Raw genomic sequence first — 20,470 nt, forward strand, 5'->3', positions numbered from 1 at the left:
CTTGCCACGTGGAGTACTTTGTGAGAAATACTCTGTAACGCTACCTGGTCCTCCTGTTTCCATGATCCATGGGTTTGTATGGCAACCCAACCACAAGGGCATTTAAATGGTATCTAAAACTTGGATGACACGCTGTTTAATGAGTCACCTTATGTTGACGGAGTCAGAATATGTTGATTTTTTGGGCAAGCTTTCCGTTGCTTTGACTTTCAGTGCCATTTACTGTTAAATACTTAACTAAGATACAGGAGAAAGTGCTATTTGCATTTGTAACCACTGCCAGGTAGTCAAGTTACCTTTGAAAAAATTAAATGTCATTTCAATCTTTTAGAATAAACAGCTAAAGTGAAGTGAGCGTTATTTCATGACATCATCAATAACTTCTTATAATCGGCTCAACTCCTCAAGGATCAAGATTTGTACACTTGAGGTTAAAAGTGATTTCAGCTACAGTTTTTTTCACCAAAGGGAGCGTTGGCAGGAGATTTGGGATATTAACCCTATCACTTTACTTTTCCATATGAAACACCAGCAAGGTTCTACATCATGGAGAGCCGAGGTGGCCCTGTATAATGCATACTTCAAAAGGGTAAGGAGATTCTTGGCAAATTAATTCTATATTGAACAGGACCAACCAAGCTGTTCCTGCAGCAGATCACCGAGGCTGCACCTTCATAACTTATTCAGTCAAGAGTCAACAAGACTCGTCAACTTTTTTTTTTTTTTTAAACCATATGCATATATAAACTATAATATTGTGTGGAAAAAAAAAACCCTGACGTTCGCTGAGCCAGTGCTGGAGCTAACTGGATTTAAGTATGTTGCATGCTGGGAGATGTGTTTTGAACGCATCTCTTGCGCGGAAAATAGCTGAAGAGAAGCAAAGGGGCAAATGCACACGGGACACGCATTTACAAGTGGGGCCTCTCCTTTCTCATATGCATTAAAGTGTCCCTTGAAAACATAATAATTTACTTGCCTCGAGTTTGGAAGCATCTCCTTGGCCAAGGGTTTTAGCCCATTTCAGCAATTACACTGTAAATATGAAAATATATCCTTCAAAATTTGATGGGCTGAGAGTGGAACTTTGTTTGAGGTCTCAAAATCCTAAATCTCCCAAAAACAGTATATATTTTGGATTGTTGATAATCCAAGGTATTTCAGTAGGACATTTCACACTTCTATGCAGCAATTATACTGCTAATTTCTGTCAAGCTTGGGATGTTTTGAAACACATTGCACCACATATCGTTGGTGAAATGGTAAATCTAATGTATACCCCAAACTTTACTACATCCTGCTCCAGTTTATATAAATTATAGTATGGTGTTTCCATTTGGAACCCTCAATTAAACCCCCCAGTAATTTACATGTGTTATTTTAGCCCAATCTATTAGATAAACTCCCAGACTCGTTATTATACTGCATGTAGTACAAAATTCAATGACTTGCTGTTAATCACCAGAAAAATATTCTGGCTAATGGAAGTCTATGGAGAACAGACTTCATCAGCATTGGCATAAAGAGTCAGCTCAATGTGATGTCTTTGCTGGGAGAGTCATCCCAAATATCTGATGAATGACAACAATGGCAGCCACTTGGCCTGCAGATATAGGTAGGTAAAGCTTACTGAAACAAAATGAGAAATTCAGGCTTCTGTATGTGTTAACCTACATTACTGTATACAGCACTATTTTATGAGCAACATACATGTTTTATTATTTGGGGAACGAAAAACAGTTTCTAATACTGCAAAAAATGTAGTAAGGAAGCTGAAACTGAAGTCTCTTGCTATACTAGATTTCGGCCAGCAGATGGCTTTTATTTTGGAAAGCTCCAGGGTCCAAGGTAGCTTCCTCCTTTATGCACAATGATGACCTAAGCACAGGGATCTTCCCCTTCAGAAGGGCTGAAAGGATTTTTTTTTGTTTTAATGCTCCCCTAATCAATGCTTTTCAACTTTACTATTAACTTTATTCATTCCTGTAATTAACTAGACCATAAAAAAGACACCAGAGTAATTTTGTTAACATTTAATAAGGGCATATCCCAGGATTTCTTCAATTACAAAGCTAAATGATTAATTGAAGTGAAAATTACAAATATAAATATTATTTAAAATACATGTAGTTGTATTACAGGTAGTAGTTATTTGCATATCCTTTATTCGTATAAAGTCATTTCATGAAGTCCCTTCGCATATGTTGAACAGAACTTTCTTCTTCACAACTTACTCTTCCATCGAATGGGCGAATGTTCTTCCACTACAAGAAAAAAAAAAAAAAAAAAAAAGGTTTTACTGCTGATCACTACACAAAAGTGATTATGACTGTGTGCCCCATTTTACATTGAATAACGAACCTTTTGAGCTGATCAATTCATGGATCTTGCGAAATACCTTTAATTCTACCACCTATACTACTAAAGTGCAATTGAAAAACATAACTAAGAACGGACTATCTTCCATAAACGTTGACAGGTTGGTGATGTAGTCCATAGGCAGCAGGAAGAAACCTGTAACTGCAAGAAAATGAAGAAGAAACTTACGTATTTTTCCTTCCTTCTTAAGCTTCTTTAAATGGTGAATAAGGTTAATCTCTGCGGCTTTATGTAAATTCTCTGGGGTATCCTGTGTGGAAAAACACCAGCATTTGTAGGTGCACTAAAAGATCTTCTTCATTAACAATGAAAATAATCCATCAATATACATGATACACTGCACTGTAAACACACACTAAAAAACATACCCCTCAAAAAGCAACATCCAAGAACAAATCTTAGGTGAACACTCATTGGTTTGAAATGTCAACTTGATCTTTTTTTTTTTTTTTAATGTGCTTACCTTGTACACTATTTTAACCAGTTCCATCGACGTCAGAGCTTTGCCAGGATTTTCTTGTAAAACCCGAAAGATCTGTTGTTCACGAGCCAGTCTATGTGAAATATATTCCTGAATTTTGGTTCTGGCTCCCTCAACTATAGGGCCGTGTCCTGTTAGGCAAAAAGACATTTTAGGAAGAAACACCTGGCTAAACTGGATTAAGTATGAAAAACACATGCTGAATGATCCAATTAATGTCTAAAAAGTATTAAATGTGCAAAAACTGCATATACAATATACCAATTTGTGTTAGGAAAACAGTTTTTAGGCCTAACGAACGAGATATACTTTTAATGGTACAGTATCTAGTCAATAGAGACTGTTCATTACAATCAATTGACGTGTGCAAATTGCTAGAAACTGCTCTTTATAAATACAGCCCGTTGTTTCTAAATGACCATGATGTCCTTCCTGAGAGCACCAACCTGGATAAATCTTGTCCGATTTAACATCCAACAACTTTTCCAGAGACTTCATATAATCATAAAGCTCCTCAAAGACAGCAGTTCCCTCTCCCAGTATGCAGTCTCCAGAGAAGATCGCATTTTCTTCTAGTAACTCCAAAGCCATATGGTCATCGGTGTGTCCTGGCGTGTACAGAACTCTACAAGGTTTCATAGAAGAGTTATCAAGCATGTGCAATGCCTTCTGAATTCAAAATACCTAGAACTGCTAATGGGTCTGGAAGATTTATCTCAGTATTATAATGCTGGCTGGCCGTGGAGTAATGGTAAACTGTCCTTGTGATATCTCAATAACAAAATAATGTCCTGCCTACTATTATATGTAGAGGACATGTATGTATAATTCATGAACAGCACGAGAAAATTATGTAAATGGAGGGAACCCTAGTAAGTAATTTACCACTCAATACAACACAGTTTCATGACTAGAATGTAAGCTCGCAAGAGCAGGGCCCTCTTCTCCTTTGCACCAGTTTGTTATTGTATGTGTTTATAAATTGTTCTTCTGACTGTAACAGCGCTGCGGAATCTGTCGGCGCTTTATAAATAAATGTAATGTATATTTAATAGTGCACCAGCAGATTCCACAGCGCTAGTACCTAAGACTTCAGCTTTAAAAAAATATTTGTCACCAGGTCCACAACTGACCAATCCTGCCAACACATTTGTTACATGTTATTAACATAACGCAGGGCTCGACAAATCCCAGGCGCCAGGTCGACAGAGAATTTTGTCCTGGCGCCTAGGTTTTGTCAGCCTCTAACATCCAGAAAAAATTGTGGATGTAAGAGGCTGAGTCACCACACGGGGGCGCTGCTGCTGTCTGCCCAGGAGTCTGGGCAGACAGCACAGCCACACAGAGTCCGCCCCCGAGCCTGAGATCACTCCCACGGAGTGAGCCTGTAGGCTGAAAACATGGTTGCTGGAAAACCAGCAATCGTGTTTTCAGCTGCCGCAGGCAGCTTCAGGGAAGGGGGTTGTGTGTTGATTGGGCCCCCACACAAGTGTGGGGACCTGACACAACACCCCCTGCTGCCTGATCGCTCCATGAGAGCGACAGTGCAGTGTTAACCCCTTCAATGCCGCCCCTTCAATGCCCCCCTACCCCGATCACCTTGTGATTGCTCCGAAGAGCAACCACAAGTGCCATCCTGTGAATGACGTTGCCGTCATTCACAGGATGGCATCAACAATTGAAATGAGTTCATAGAGGGTCTATCCAGACTCTCTTGTGAACTCTCGAGCTCCTCCTGCAGGTTGAATGCAGGTACTGCATCCAACCATGCAAGGTCAATGGAGCCCAGCTCACTAATGAGTGATTAGTAAAAAAAAAAAAAAAAAAAAAAAAAAAAATTTAAAAAAATTTTCAACAAATTTTTTACAAAAAATAAAAATAATATGGTAACATATAAAAATCCCCACTGTCACCAAAAAAAAAAAAAAAAAATTAATAAGCAAGTCCTAAAATTCTTTATCTTTACAAAAATTCCAGCATGGAAAGAGTTAAAATATTGGCATTACAAATGCCCATAGGGTGTCTCGTATTAAAAAATGCATGAGTGGATGGGATAAATTGAATTGGCCGAGTTCAAAGATGTCCCAGATATGGGACATGGGGCAGATGTCTAAATGGCCAAAAAATACACACCTCACAAAGGCGGCCTTTTACCTCCCAAATAACCCAACAAACCCATGCATGTGGGGTATCACTGCGCTCAGGAGATGTTACTGAACACATATTGGGGTGTTGTTTGACAGGGACATATACCAGGAGCGATAAATTTATACCTGAAGTACAACGTGTGTGAAAAAAATACAAAAAAATTTACTACCATAAAGTTTCACAAAGGCTGGTGGTAAAATTAGTGCATGGAAAGGGTTAAATTACCAGCATGTGAAATACCTTGGGGTGTCTAGTTTTTAAAAATATATGACTTGATGGGGTAAATTGCATTGGCCGGCTTCAAAGATACCCGAAATAGCACATGGGGGGAAGAATTACCAGATTTGGAAAAAAAGGTTTTGAAATAGCAAAACGCTACCTGTACTTATTGCCCCATAACGTGCAGAAAAAAGCAAAAAAACATAAAAACATTGGGTATTTCTAAACTCAGGACAAATAGTAGAATCTATTTAGCAGTTTTTTTCATTCGTTTTTGCAGATGAGTAAAAGTTTTTTGTTTAAAAAGTGAGAAAAAGTAATTTTTTAACAAAAAATCCCCATATTTTATCATTTTTTTAATAGTAAATTAGATGATATGATAAAATTAATGGTATCTAAAGAAAGCCCTGTTTGTCCTGAAAAAAACAATATATAATATGTGTGGGAGCACGAAATGAGAAAGAAGAAAATCACAGCTAAACAGGAACACCGAAAAATGTTAAAATAGCCATTGTCCCACAATATACTACGAGTAATAACCCCTAATGTCCTTAAGGGGTTAAAAAAATCCTGGCTCCTAACTTTTTTACCTGGCGCCTGGATTCACAACAAATTTGTCAAGCCCTGACATAACGCATCATCAGACGTGATCATCAGATCATGTATTCTTCTATGAGCTTTTCACTGCTTACTGTATAGTTAGCAAACTACTTTAAAATCATAAAGATACATAATACATAATTACTAGTGCTCAAAGACAGTAAAAAAAGTTAGTAAAAAAAATATATACTAACATAGAAAAAACAATTGTTATACAATTAAATTAAGGATCTCTTCAACACAGCAGGTACCACTACTAAACAATGACCCAATTTATTTCAGCACCATCCTGATGTTGTAGACGGCCATATCCATCATTCACATATTTCCCTATATTGTATTTTTTAACCCATATGTACTGCCTTAAAAAGCCCTATCATTTGACAGCCTTGACTACCCATGTCAGCAGGAGCCAGCAGCTACATAAGGAATGCCTGATCTCTACTGGAAGATGTCACTGCTGACGTCAACCTGGAAGGTCATTGAAGGACAGGATATCTTCTAGACAGACCCTGCTGGGATATCCCCCCTGGGACTGGAGGCAGTGACGATACATATATACACATTTATATGGTATGGCTAAGGGATATTGGGGCACTTTTTTGCATTTTCTTTCTTTTTTTGTAAACTTCCTATGAAGTGTATTTATTCATTTTAATTTTGCTTCTCACTCTCATCTCCCCTGCACTGTGATGAGCAAGCACGGCTCCATGGCCTTGTATTGCTGATCGCAATGTGTTTGATCAGCCAGTAAGAGGAGCAATCAAAAATCCCAGCAGAGGATGGACTCTCCTCCAAAGACCTTAAGGCGGACGTCAGCAATGATACCCACTGGAAGGAAATGCCCAATCATATTCATATCACTTCATATCGTAGCAGTGTACGGATGCTCACAATGCTGCCCTGTACGGTCATCTCCCATACAGCGAAATAGTTTTCTATTTCCAAGGCGAGTACAGAGTACCTAAGAGTTGCTCCTTCAGTTGATATAATATCACCATCTTTAAGGTAGTTGTACTTTTGATCACCTCCACCTATAACCTCTTCTTGGTGGGGACAGCGAGGAAGTTTACTGATGCTGAAGCCTGAATCTGCTAAGAACACATAACGTCAAATTTGTTTTAAATAAACATGAAAAGTTGTGTAATATTAAAAGAGAATAGCATCTTTTGTCATGCAGTCTTCTTTACAAAACACAGTTTGAGACAAAAGAAATACAAATATTCTTATAGCAGATATGTTATTTTAGAAAATAAATTTTCAGCAAATTTTTCTTTTTTAATGGGAAAAAAAACATAATTGGGTGAGTTTTGCAACTATATGATATTTGACCACAACACTGTTACTTTAATCAGTGACTGAACAGCACAGAGCATGAAGTTTTAAATTCTTGGTGGCATTTTGGCCATTCGGTGGTTATATACATAACTTCTAAACATGATGCCAGAAAGATGTATAGTACAGTGTGCATAGCTTTTGCCTTCCAGAGTGTAAAACAAATAATCTCTAGTGTCTATTTTAATAGAGTGACATTTGCCTGTAATCCACTCTAGGGTCTAATATGGTCAGTCATCACTTGGGATGACATTGCATGTAAACAAAATGTAACCCACTGAATCAAACTTACAATACTTATATATGCAGGGATACGTTACTGGGTAGGCCATGTACAAAGCAGGGCTGCCAAATGCTGAAACATGTAGTGCGTACAAATCGGGTTTCCATGGCCAAGCAGCTACACACAAGCCGAAGATCGCTATGTATAGTGTTAATGCTACAGCATTCAAAGACATTTAGACGATTGCTTCCAACATCGTGGCACCAGTTTGAGGACGGCCTTTTCCTCTTCCAGCATGACTGTGCCCCAGAGCACAAAGCAAGGTCCATAAAGGCATGGCTGGATGAGCTTGGTGTGGAGGAACTCAAGTGACCTGCACAGAGCCCATAACTTAACCCCACTGAACACCTTCGGGATGAACTTCATGCCAGATTGTGTGCCAGACCAAACAAACAAACGGTCCTTTGGCTGAATAGGCATACATTCCCACAGAAACACTCCAAATTCTTGTGGAAAGCCTTGCCAGAAGAGTGGAAGCTTTTATGGCTGCAAATGGGGGACCAATTTCATATTAAAATATCTAACAGCCCCCACCCACAGCATTCGCTGAGCCAGCAGTGGAGCTGACTGGAGGTAAGTATTATCACTTGCAAGGAGATGAGTTTGGCACTGAAAATAGCAGTGAGCTGGGTAAAGGGGTAAATGCATTTGGTGGTATTCTGCAGAACCCCCCATATATATTTGTAACACCATGGAAAAAGGGACCATGCAGTAATCATATGGATTAAGTGCATCATAATTCACATCTCTATTTGAGGACTGCATCTAAAAACATAATGCTTTATAACTTTATAAACAAAATGCAAGAAGTAGAACTACCTACCACCGACTACATCTCTACATACGTCAGCTATGCCTCCTGTATGGTCATGGTGCCAGTGAGTCACTACAATTTCTTGAATGGTTGTATTAAATTCAGACAGCGCTTGCTTCAAACAGCTGATGTATTCCGGTACTGCAGGCTCTCCTGTGTCTATAAGAATTCTCCTATTCAAGAAACAATGTATACATTTTGTTATGCAAAAATACACAAAACATTAATAAATACTTATATATACGGCAGTGATATATAACCCATACCTGTAATGGGGACAATGACCTATATTTCCTGATGTTTATTTAAAAAGGGACTTTTTCAAAGTAATTGTAGGTTATTTCTAAGATCCATACAAGCTGCATCGCAGCTTTTTTCCTCATACCTGTGCATCAATTTATAATTAAAAAAGTGTATGCATGGTTCTCTATATAACTCATTATAGAATCATGTGAAAAAACTATTTTAATTGGTACTTATTTTTCATACTGATTTGGGGAGATAATTTAATGAGCTGTAATAATATATACCTGAGAGAACTAATCATACAAATGTACGACGCTTGTTTTATGGTAATGTGTGAAACAGTTATCTCCACATCACTGTATCCCAAACCCAATAAAAGGGATTATAAGGGTCAGGCGCCTGAAGACCATGATCCCGTACATAAATGACAGAGTGCCAGCAGATCCTGCAGCAACGCTGAAGATTGGTCACCGACCGATCAGCAGCCTTTTCTCTTCCCCACTGTCTCATTATAGGCCAGTTTAAATATGGGCATCTGTTGACAGCACTGGTCTTTAAACATTTGCTTCTATGAGTAACTTTTCACTACAAACAGTATGAGAGAAGGTCGCCTCACAGTAATGGTGCCTGAAAGATTTTATAACTCCTTTCAGGCCCAATGGTTATTAGCTGGGCCCAAACATATGTTATGGGACTTTTGAACCTTGAGCTGATGGCTTTACACGGAGTACAAGTTCTTCCTCCGCGAGGCATCTTTGTCTGATCCAACAATAATAGCTTCACATACATATATATATATATATAACACATGTGTAGTGAGCAGCTGGCACGGTGGTTCCTGGCTAGGTAGTACAGTGTATACAGAAGCCGCAGAGGACCAATGCTCCATGTCAGATAGAGCCGATTTACCTGCGGCCGGTGCCCACTAGGTAGGTATTAGTGCCCTGCAGTGTCATGGGACCCGGATTACATCCTAACACACGGATAACCCGTGAGGACAACTGCTCGATACGCGGCAAAAGCGACAACGACATCATAACCTAAGCACTACAATTCACCTCCCACAACCAGCTCAGAAACAGGGTCGGGACGGTAACCAATCAAAGGTTATCGTCTATTTCCGCCCACGTAACCGTCTCAGTCCACCAATTACAGCAGCTCTTTGTTTTAGACGGTTGACGGCGTTCTTATAGCAGGAGTTCTACGCAATTTGAGTAACGGTGACCAATCAGAGTTATCATTTACTTCCGCCCACAGAACCGTCTCCGTCCACCAATTACAGCAGCTCTGTGGTTTAGACGGTCGACAGTGTTGCTTATAGCAGGAGTTCTACGCAATTTGAGTAACGGTAACAAATCAGAGGTTATCATCTACTTCCGCCCACAGAACAGTCCCCATCCACCAATTGTAGCTGCTCTGTGGTTTAGACGGTTGACTTTTTAGTGTTGCTTGTAGCAGGAATTCTACGCAGTTTGAGTCACGGACTAGGATTGGCGGGCTAGGATTAACGCTTTCACTTTACTTGCAGTTACTTTAGTTGGAGGATGTCTCCATTAAGAGAACGAGTCGAAAGCCGCATGAAAATGTGGGCGGGGCTTTAACATTTATGATACTTTTTTTTTATTCTGTCGGAGTGATTGTGGGTTCAGCTCCGTGACGCTGTCACTGCTGGGGGGTGAATGGGGAGTATGCATGTCGGTGAGCAGCTTTATAAGATACGCGTTCCCCCATGGATCCACGTCATACAGAGACACTTCTTTATTGATGTCTTGGAACACCTTTGGCTGTGCAGCACCTGGCACAGACCCTGCAGGCTAAATCTAACTTTTGCAACTATATCAGTTTTTATTCTTTCCAGTCATAGTTTTCCCAGTTAAAGCTAACTGTCTCACATACGCGCTGGCACACATTTTTACATACACTCTCACATTCGCACAAACTTGAGCACTCATGCTAACACACACACACACACATACACTGACTAACACTTATGGTAACCTGTACTCACTCACACTTGCACTTATGTATTCATGTATTCACGCACACACACATACACATATACATTCATGCTCACACACACATTCAGGCTTACACATAAACACATTCTTGCCCAGCGCTGCATCGCTATAGTAATAAAAGATAATAATAATAATATACACATTCATACTCACACACAAAAACGTTTACATACTTCCTCCCTTAGCCCCTCCGGCACGTTCCCTCCCTGGCAGCTTTCTGGCTGCTTGCAAGACTCACTTTTACCACATGGTCACAAATTGTGTTAATTTCGCAAAAAGGGCTGTTCTGGTCCAGGTCGGCCATTTATGAAAAGATTTGGACCGGCCCGGAGCGGCTTACCGCTGAGCACAGTAGAAAAGACAAGGAGATCCTGGACTATCAGAAAGACCAAAGTACATTAACTCATTGAGTGCAGGGTGTCTGAGCACATTTGTGGAAGGATGGGCCAATTTTCAGTTACTATTGTTATGTTATCAACATAGGCGGAGGGCCAACCCTACTAGAGTGCGGTGGCCAGGGTAACGTGACTTTTGTGTAGCCCCATTAATTTATAATGTCACATAACTGTGGTGAGAGAAAACACTGGGAAAATAAGAACTCAGTGTTTGCTAATGATGGCTTCCCAGCAACCAGGGGTGTTTGTAGGTTCTAAAGAAATCTGGGGTAAAGCCTGATAATAGCTGCGATGATCAGCATGGACACATTTTCTACTTACATTTTCCTGTCTGTCTGTGTTCATGTAATGGTACGTATTATTTAACAAATACGGTATTGTATTTTGCATGTAAAAATAAAGCTAGCTAACAGAATAAATATTCCCTCGACCCTATATACCTTTGTCCAGCTGCTTTTCAATTTACTTGCATGCTTGTGGCTATTTTCCCTCATATGAAAGCATTGACACTTGTATTATGGGCAGCCTGCAGGAGTACCCAGCTGGAAGGTTGTGTGTGTGTGTGTGTGTGTGTGTGTGTGTGTGTGTGTGTGTGTGTGTGTGTGTGTGTGTGTGTGTGTGTGTGTGTGTGGGCTTTAAAATAAAACCACCATACAAATTGGTTGTTCTAACACCTGCTCAGTCTGACATCATACTCCAACACACTCATCATAACACCATACATTTATATACGTACACTGTTTCTCTCCTTATTCCCTTCTAGACTCCAGTAACCCTAGGCTTACCCCTGATGCTCTAACACCATACACTCATACACACACACCCATGCTAAGACAGACACACTTAGTTTAAGGCAAACTGTTCATCATCAATACCCCCCCCCCAAAAAAAAAAACAGTACATAAATGTGGCTTGCCCACATTCTCAATGTAGATGACAATACATAATGTAACCCAGTTTAGGCACATAAGCATGTCCACAGGTATGCCAACCCACCTGCTTTTGAGTGCTACGACTCTGATCACCCTTGTCAACAATCTGGCAGAGGTAGTTGTGGTCTACCCAAGTTCATCTGTCCATGTGTTTTTAAATTAAAACAATAAATATACCTACATGGGAGAAAGGATAAGGCTTTTCTTACCAGCAAGCCAGCAGGCTGACCTCACAATAAATCATCTGGCAGCATTCCTGTGCTGGTTCATGTTGTTACTTTAGGGTCTATCTAAAGGATGTTTTTTTACAGCTGGACACCTTGAGGTGGCAGATTCAGCAAGGGGGGAGGGGTCCCATGCTATATTTCTTATTAAAACACTGGTGTATTGGGACATAATTGGTGTAGCTTTTTCATCCTTAGCAAATAGAAAATTTGATTATTTGATTATTGATTATTGATTATAAGATGACCCGATTATAAGACGACTCAAAATTTGGATATTAATTTATTTAAAAAAAAGCCTGATTATAGTAGGAAAACACTTTTACTAGTAAATATTAATTCACATGTAAACTATATTTTCATATTTAATAAAAACTATGATTGAGAAAAATTCATGTCTTGCTTTTATTTCCTTTTATTTGCCACCCTGCTCCCTAGTTATGCACATCTGCCCCCCATATGCAACTCTGCCCCCCAGATATGCCTTATACCCCCTATTTGCCACTCTGCCCCAAGATATGCCACTCTGCCCCCCAGACTTACTAATGCATCCCCAGACTGGTCCCCCGTGCTTCAGAGTCTTTGGTGTCTAGTGGACGTCTGCGTGATGTGCGTAGACAACCTCTGCTGCTACCCGACACTTCAGCCAGGGGCTTCTATAACCATGTCATGCTGGCACTCCGTCATAGAAGCCCCGGCAGAAGTGTCGGGCAACAGCAGAGGTTGTCTGCGCACACTGCGCAGACGTTCACCTGCTGCCAGAGAGGAAAATCCAGGTCCTCTGCAGGGCTGCGGGGATCTGGATCTAAGTCTAATAGTCAGACCTCTATTTGAGGTTGTATTATAGGACGACCTCGAATATAAGACAAGGGATATTTTTCAGAGCATTTGCTATTACAAAAAACCTTGTTGTATATTCGAGTAAATTCGGTGAACTACCCCAAAATCAATGTTATGTGCGCAACATTTATAGCTGAAAATAAAGAATTTTGACCTATAATCACCCTAACTAGCTCTAGTGCTGGCTCGTGTGAAAGTTTCAGTTTTCATTGGATTATCCAGATTGATAATCCTTATCAAACTACTTAGAAAGTACTTTAATATGCATTCTTCATTGGCTGGGCTGCATTTCGGGACTCACCTCCGGCACTCTTAAAGAGTTAACCCCATGTCACTTCCCCCTGTAGAAATACATCAGGCAAGGTTTTGCTAGTGCATACCTTTACGCTCCATGTGATTCATATCTCTGTTATCCTGTTAGTTCTTAACCTTTCTTCTAGCCTGTTACCAGAGAGACATGGGAGTGTAAAATGAAACCTCCTGTGTTTAGCTCTCCACTTCCTTTTACACTCTTAGAACACACATTTTTTTCTCTTCTGGGAAGTTGCAAGGTAAGGCTCCCGATCTCATAAATGTACAGATATATTTTTACTAGCACCTTTTACACACAAAATAGGTAGACGTGGAATAGCCCACTAGTAACATGTTAGTAAAAACTATTATTGTGAGAAAGATTTATACAGGATGGTTAGGTGTGTACACCTTACGTTCATACCAGGGTTTTTATACCAGTTTGCTTTACCGATCTCAGAAAATCTGGCCATTACTAACGTTTTAAAATTATTGTGATTGTCCATTAATATATTGTGACTTAACTGCCATACAGATAATGATTAAGGGATATAGACATGCAATGTTAAATGGTTTAACGTTGTTCTCTTAATTAATACTCCTGTGTCTGCAGCCCTCCAACAATTACTAGAATGTAGTTTTTATAACCTTTCATTGGGAAAATGAGATAGTCGTTAGTGGGGTCTTCATTAATTTGGTGGGGTTGCACATTTCATTAATAGTCTCACTAAGTTCAGCAGAATATTATATTAGCCTGAAATGCACCGAGATGGGCTAAAAGGTGACTATTAAATTCAGAAATATCTCATTTGGTCCTGCAAATCCTGCCAAAGTATATGAAAAAAATATACTGAGTTGAGCTCAAATAAAAGCCCTTAAGTGAATGGTACCTGGCAGAAGCAAAATGCCAGAGTGAGCACCCACCATCTGGCCCATCCAGTTTTTAACCCCTTAATGACAATGCCAGTACATGTACGGGCTCAAAATGCATTGTTTTCAATGGATTTAGGGAACGCCCATTGTCCTAAATGGGTTCAAATGCCAAAAACACAGTGTTTAATGCATGTAATTTTTTGTGTCTTGCAAATTGTTAACTAATTTCATTTCTCGCACATCTTTACAGTACCAAGTGTCACTATGAAGATCCAGCATGGTGGTGTCTGCCTTATTGAGCAAGTTGGTTTAAAGAAAACACGGCTTTACGTTTATATGCACATTATTCTGTTTTAAATGGATAATCCAAATCAACCATGGAATTGCCCAGATCAAGTAAACCAGTTACAAAATATTGTAATTTTTTGTTTTGCAGTTTGTACAAAATGAAAACTTAAAATAAAGGATGAGCTTTACAAAATGGAATTTTCTAATGACTGTATTTGGGATTTTTACCTTTCTGTTTGACATCGGAGCTGATATTTGGATTGCCATTAAATATTTTCAACAAGGACATCATCTTTTTAGTTTTTTAACAGTTTTTTTTATCCTTGTTTCGACGACAATAGTTCAGGTGTTTAGCTATACATGGTTTAAAGATGACTGTGAAGATAAGGGAAAAAGGAGGTTGAGATGGATCCTTCTTGTACATATATTTCTATCAGGGATCTTTCTAAGGTAAGTATATGATTCTATGCCTCATGCTCATGGTGTTCAACTTTGATGTATGCTAAATCCTTGTTCATGTTTTCTGGGTATGTATGTATGTTTGTATGTGAGCATTAATGTATGTGATATTTTAATATTTTTCTTGCTAGATGTGGTAGAATTACTTTTGTATTTTTCCTGTTAGTCGCACCAATCAGGTTAGAGCTGTGTCCAGTTGCAGTATCTCCCCTATTTATATCTGTAAATTTTGATGCAAAACATTATTTGTAAATATTTGACATTAACCCGAATTTCCCCCAAAACCTTATTTTTTTCAGCTTGTTTCTATCCTCATTACATGTAAACCCATGTTCTCCTATTCAGATACTGGTATTCACTGAAGTATGGATATCAAGCAACATTATCTGAAGCCAAACAACAAAATCCTTCCGACACCAAGAAGAAAGCAGTAGATGCCATGACAGATATGAGTATGCTGCGCTGTTTTAAGACCTACCTTGAGAGTGCTCCCCAACTTATTCTACAGTTGTTCATCCTGCTGGAACACGGGCAGATAAGTGTAATTCAGTGTATGTGGAAATATTTTTATACATATTTATTGGAAATTCCCTAGTTTTCGTCAAATGCTTCATACATAATCGTATGCTATTGTTGTATTATGTGCAGCATGACATTGATCAATATATATACAGTATACAGTGGCAAGAACATGAAATCTGATCTACATCTAAGTGTCAAATATAGACAAACACAATGTGCTTAAGCTAAAGAATGATAATTGTTCACGTCTTTATTGAACACACCCATTAAACATTCACATTGCTGGTAGAAAAAGGTTAGCAAACCTTCGGCAGCAATAACATGAAATGTGTGCTTCTGGTAGCCATGCCATGCAATTTTTAAAATATTTTGTTAGCACAAATTCACCAATATTCTTAAATACCTGCACTATTTCAGATAAATATCAGTTGTTTTCCGTATATGGAAGGTAGAAATCTAGTAGTAGCGAATACAACGCTGTCAAATGCAGGAAATACGCATACAATCATTTCCTCTCTTAGCTGCACCCCATCACTTACACCCTGTGTCACTAACCAGTGGTAACACACTCCCTTGTCATTCTTTCAAAATAGTCTAAGAAGACTTTTGTTTACTATAACTACCTCAGTCTTGCACTGTCATCGCTTTCCTACACACAAATCACATCAGCCCCTGTCTTGCCTGTCCTTTCCACCTCCTCTCTTAATTGTTGTTCTATCTAAATACTTACTTCATGGGCTTCAATGCTAAAGCTAAACGTATTTAAAATTGTCCAGTATTCTCCTCTCTTCCTACTCCCTGAATAACTTGCCATCTAACCTACAGTTCAAGTATGATATTGGTGAGTTAGGTGACCTTAAAAATCTTAACTTACCCATTTATATCCAAGCTGAGTCAGATCTATTTCTTTTTCCTATAATTCATCCAATGCTACTTTATCTCTGCCACTCTCTGCATTGGTGCCAATATCTTCTAGGGTCAAATATACATTATTCCCTTTAACTATTTTAACTATTGCCTTTAACAAAGCCTCATCAGTAATACTCCTGCCTATATCATCCCTCTTATCTGGATATATCTCGTCCTTTCTACTAGTGAATAACACGTTTGCCCTTTGCTCATCTCTTATCACATCTTTTTATTCCTCTTCATAATGAGTAAATCGTGTTACACCAAGCCTATAGAGTGCTATGTCTGACCCTGTCCTAGACTCCAAAAATACATACTCAGTGACACCTATGACCTATCGAATCCCTACTCCTCAGCAATATTGTCCTTTGTATTGGGAGCCATGCCATCCAAACCTTCTGTCTTAGTTTAACTATGTAATTTTTCATATAAATCTGATGGAACTACATCAATAAAAAAAGATACAGTGCCTTTACATGCAAAGAAATGCTACCTGTTTTGTATTACATACACAAAAAACCCTGCAAAAATAAAAGATGCTAATCCTAATTATGTTCATAAGACTCCAGATAAAATAAGTATAAAAATAATAAGTGCAAAATGAAGTTTCGAAAAAATAAACAAAAATAATCAAAATAAGATTAGATTCCTCCCGAAAAATGTATTTCATGCTGCTAACCATATACTTTTAATGATTGCTTAATAATGGTTGCCACACCAATAATGCTATATTCCATTTCAGATGCGTCTATCTTGGTGTCTGTGTCCAGTATCTCATGGTCTACAGTTGACTACCAGATGTCACTACGGAAATCTCTACCAGGAAAGAAAGCAATTAGCGTGGGTCTACCTGCAATCACTTTTGTACTGTACAAACTTTTCACATTAACCTCCTGGATATTAAGTATTGTCTTTCTTCTAGCCTGCAATCCCTACATTTTTATTATTGTTATTATCATCCTGGGGCTAGCAGGATTTTGCTGGATTTGGAAGCAACACACTGACTTCTGTACAACAAAAAGCATGGAAGTTCTGTATAGAATTGTAGTAGGATCTATACTTATTTTTACCTTCTTCAATGTTAAAGGGCAAAGAACTAGAGTTGCCGTTTCAGTGTATTATTTTGTGAGGGTGCTTACTACCATAGGGATTCTTATTTTATGCTTCTCCATCAAACCTCACTTTACTCAGACCTTTCTTTTTGCTATATTAAGTGTTTCTGTAGTTTTTACTTTGGGATTAGGAATAATTTCCTTAATCCTTTATTATGTGTGTTTTCATCCAACCCTTTGCAGCAAAGATCAGGATAGAATTGATGGTCCCACGGCGGAACTAGCAGGGAGAATTAGATCTTTTATAATTCTTTAGTATATTTTCTTGTATTTAGTCATGTTTCTGATGCATTTGGTGCACTGTATGAAATTATGATTTATTTATTCCTGAAAAAAATTCTACTTTGCCATCATTATGGGCCTTTCCAGAAGAAAAGGAATTATTAATTGAAACACACTTTAACCCACACAAACTGTTTTGGTTTATTTTAAATTACAGAATTCATAATGCCCATCACTGTCCAGTCTAGTGCCTAACAATATATATTGGTGAATTATGTGTGCACTTTCCCTAGCATTTCCTTGGATGGCATGGAGTGCAGCATCAATGTGTATGTGTGAGCATGGATGTGTGCGTGTAAATGTTTCTGTGTGACATGGATGAGCATGGATGTACATCGATCAGCCATAACATTATGACCACTGAGAATCTTGTTATCATAGCACCTGTCAGTGGGTGGAATATATTAGGCAGCAAGGGAACATTTCGCCGTCAAAGTTGATGTGCAAATGTAAGGATCTGAGGGCCAAATTTTGATGGCTAGACAACTGGGTCAGGGCATCTCCAAAACTGCAGCTCTTGTTGGGTATTCCCATGCTGCAGTGGTCAGTACATCTCAGAAGTGGTACAAGGAAGGAAAAGGGGTAAACCGACGACAGGGTCATGGATGACCAAGAATCATTGATGCATGTGGGCAGCGAAGGCTGGCCCGTGGCGTCAAATCCAACAGACAAGCTACTGTAGCTCAAATTGCTAAGAAAGTTAATGCTGGTTCTTATAAAAAGGTGTCAGAACACACAGTGCATCGCGGTTTTTTGCAAATGCTGACCCCAGTCCACTGTCGAAAGCGCCTACAATGGGCAGGTGAGCATAAGAACTGGATCATGGAGCAATGGAAGAAGCTGGTCTAATGAATCACATTTTCTTTTACATCACGTGGATGGCTTGGTACGTGTGCTTCAATTACCTGGAAAATACATGGCACCAGGATGCATCCATGGAGACCCCACCTCGCAATTTACAGGACTTAAAAGATCTGCTGCTAACGTCTTGCTGTATAGCACACCTTCAGAGGTCTAGTGGAGTCCATACCTCAATGAGTCAGGGCTGTTTTGTAAGTGAGTGTGAGCATGGATGTGTGTATTATCAAGGAGGTGTGTGTGCGTGAATGAATGAGTATATGTAAATGTTTGTGAGTATGAATATGACTGTGAATGTGTGTGTGAGCATGGTTGTGTAAGTTTGTGTACATGGATATTTAAAAATCAGGGCTCAGCAAACCGTGGGTGCCAGGTCACCATGATGACTTGAAACCACTTCCTGGTGCCCAAGGTTTTGCAGGACAAGGGTAAAACTACCATTGTGAATCTGCAACCTTATGCTTTCCTGCAGGGGGTGCTGTAAAGATGGGTGCCGTGAGGTGCACATAACGTGCATTACGTAACCCCGTCGGGCACCTCACGGAACCCGCTTCACAGCTGCCCCGGAGGACAGCGTAGAGTGCTGGATTCACAATGGCAGGTATCTATGAAGTGAGGGGGGGGGGTAGTGTATGTGTGTGAATACGAGTGTATACTGGAGTCAGTCTGTGAGTGTATGTGTGTGTATACTGTCAGAATCAGTATGTATATGTATAGTGCTGGAGTCAGTGTGTATACGTCTATACTGTAGCATCAGGGTCAGGGTGTATGTGTGTATATGTATAGTGTGCCGCACACTGGCAATAGTATTAGGCAGTGTGTGTATGTTGTTGGATAGTGTGTGCATGTGTATAAAAGTGTAGCGTTAGCATATGTTTTCGTTTTGCTCCAATTTCTCTCATTATTTCCATTCTGTAAAATCTCCTTCTATACCTATTTTCTCATTTCCTATTTTCAGTTTTATTTATGCTATATTCCCTCCCCCAGGGCCGGCCCGACAATGGAGCTGAGTGAGGCAGCCGCTCCAGCCGTCCCAAGCCCTTTTTTTTTTTTTAAAGCCGAGAAGAGAGAGAGAGGGGCGCCGAGTGGTTTTATCTCGCCAAGTTGTCAGTACCCGCTCGGCTCCCCTCTCTCTCTCCTCTGCTCAGTTTCGGTGCCGGCTTGTAATGTTGAGCGCCGGAAGATGACGTCATTTCCGGCGCTCAGCATTACAAGCCGGCAGGGAGACCCAGCAGGGAGACTCACTGCAGGACTGCTGAAAGGTAAGTACCGGGGGGGGGGAGGGTAGATAATGGGGGGGGAGGGTAGATCATGGGGGGGGCGGCATTTGAAACTTCGCCCCAGTCGGCATTTTGTCTTGGGCCGGCCCTGCCCTCCCCAATATATTTTTGTGAACTGTCTGTTCTTTGGTGTAGACAGAGTTCTCTGAGTGAAGCACATCTGCACAGGGTCTTACTATATCTGTCCACCGCTGATACCCATAAAATTCTCCTGTCTGACATAGATGCTGTGCTGCAAATGTACCGCATACCAAGGATGTATGATAGTGTGATACAACCTGGTGATATACAGTAATCTGCACCAAATGAACCATACCTGGGAACTCAATACACACTTTTATTGAAGCCCACCTAGCAAGTTACACAGTAATGTCTCCAACCCTAAAATTACCAATTGGCTGCATATATTTAATGACCATAAATTCTTAATTTCGTGGCTGTTCTAAACATGTTTACAAAAAAGCACAGCTAATGGCAGCAGCAGCTGGTTTTGTATTCACATTTACCACATTATGTGACCCTGCACTGCCAGCAAGGCAGCTTACACTACATATGAAAGGGCATCCTGACAGCCAGGTACCCGAAAGAGGTTCATTGATCATGGGGTTTGTTTTATGCCTGAGTGTGGTGTGTCTGGTTCATTGTTATGTGATGTATTGTGTTTGCATGTGTGTCACTATGT

At 39.7% G+C, this 20,470-nt stretch overlaps 2 protein-coding genes across 3 annotated transcripts; one reads left to right on the top strand and one right to left on the bottom strand.

Annotated features, from left to right (window-relative positions):
- Window positions 1–2,018: 2,018 nt before the first annotated feature.
- On the bottom strand, window positions 2,019–9,621 carry LACTB2 (lactamase beta 2). 2 transcript variants are annotated; one of them, XM_053467417.1, is made up of 7 exons: window positions 9,415–9,621; window positions 8,269–8,432; window positions 6,792–6,918; window positions 3,307–3,485; window positions 2,843–2,991; window positions 2,548–2,629; window positions 2,019–2,264 (listed from the first exon to the last, which is right to left on the bottom strand). In XM_053467417.1, exons 1-7 carry the CDS (start codon window positions 9,540–9,542, stop codon window positions 2,224–2,226), a joined length of 870 nt encoding a protein of 289 aa, XP_053323392.1. In that variant the 5' UTR covers window positions 9,543–9,621; the 3' UTR covers window positions 2,019–2,223. The 2 variants fall into 2 exon arrangements, with proteins under 2 accessions (XP_053323392.1, XP_053323391.1); XM_053467416.1 differs by having other exon boundaries at window positions 6,792–6,921.
- Window positions 9,622–13,365: 3,744 nt separating this feature from the next.
- Window positions 13,366–17,773, top strand: XKR9 (XK related 9). Its single transcript, XM_053467039.1, has 4 exons — window positions 13,366–13,465; window positions 14,329–14,816; window positions 15,171–15,376; window positions 16,999–17,773. The coding sequence occupies exons 2-4, from the start codon at window positions 14,545–14,547 to the stop codon at window positions 17,622–17,624; spliced, it is 1,104 nt and encodes a 367-aa protein (XP_053323014.1). The 5' UTR covers window positions 13,366–13,465; window positions 14,329–14,544; the 3' UTR covers window positions 17,625–17,773.
- Window positions 17,774–20,470: the final 2,697 nt, after the last annotated feature.

The sequence above is a fragment of the Spea bombifrons genome, chromosome 5 (genome assembly GCF_027358695.1).
Source record: "Spea bombifrons isolate aSpeBom1 chromosome 5, aSpeBom1.2.pri, whole genome shotgun sequence".
Lineage (NCBI taxonomy): Eukaryota > Metazoa > Chordata > Amphibia > Anura > Pelobatidae > Spea > Spea bombifrons.

Excerpts from the sequence above, each read along its gene's own strand:
- LACTB2 (XM_053467416.1), bottom strand. The coding sequence starts at position 9,542 with ATGATGTCGTTGTCGCTTTTGCCGCGTATCGAGCAGTTGTCCTCACGG. Across the intron at positions 8,433-9,414 it reads CTAGTGGGCACCGGCCGCAG|GAGAATTCTTATAGACACAG; the intron begins GTAAATCGGCTC and ends TTTCTTGAATAG. Across the intron at positions 6,922-8,268 it reads ATGTAGAGATGTAGTCGGTG|CAGATTCAGGCTTCAGCATC; the intron begins GTAGGTAGTTCT and ends ATGTGTTCTTAG.
- XKR9 (XM_053467039.1), top strand. The coding sequence starts at position 14,545 with ATGAGCTTTACAAAATGGAATTTTCTAATGACTGTATTTGGGATTTTT. Across the intron at positions 14,817-15,170 it reads CTATCAGGGATCTTTCTAAG|ATACTGGTATTCACTGAAGT; the intron begins GTAAGTATATGA and ends TCTCCTATTCAG. Across the intron at positions 15,377-16,998 it reads GCAGATAAGTGTAATTCAGT|ATGCGTCTATCTTGGTGTCT; the intron begins GTATGTGGAAAT and ends ATTCCATTTCAG.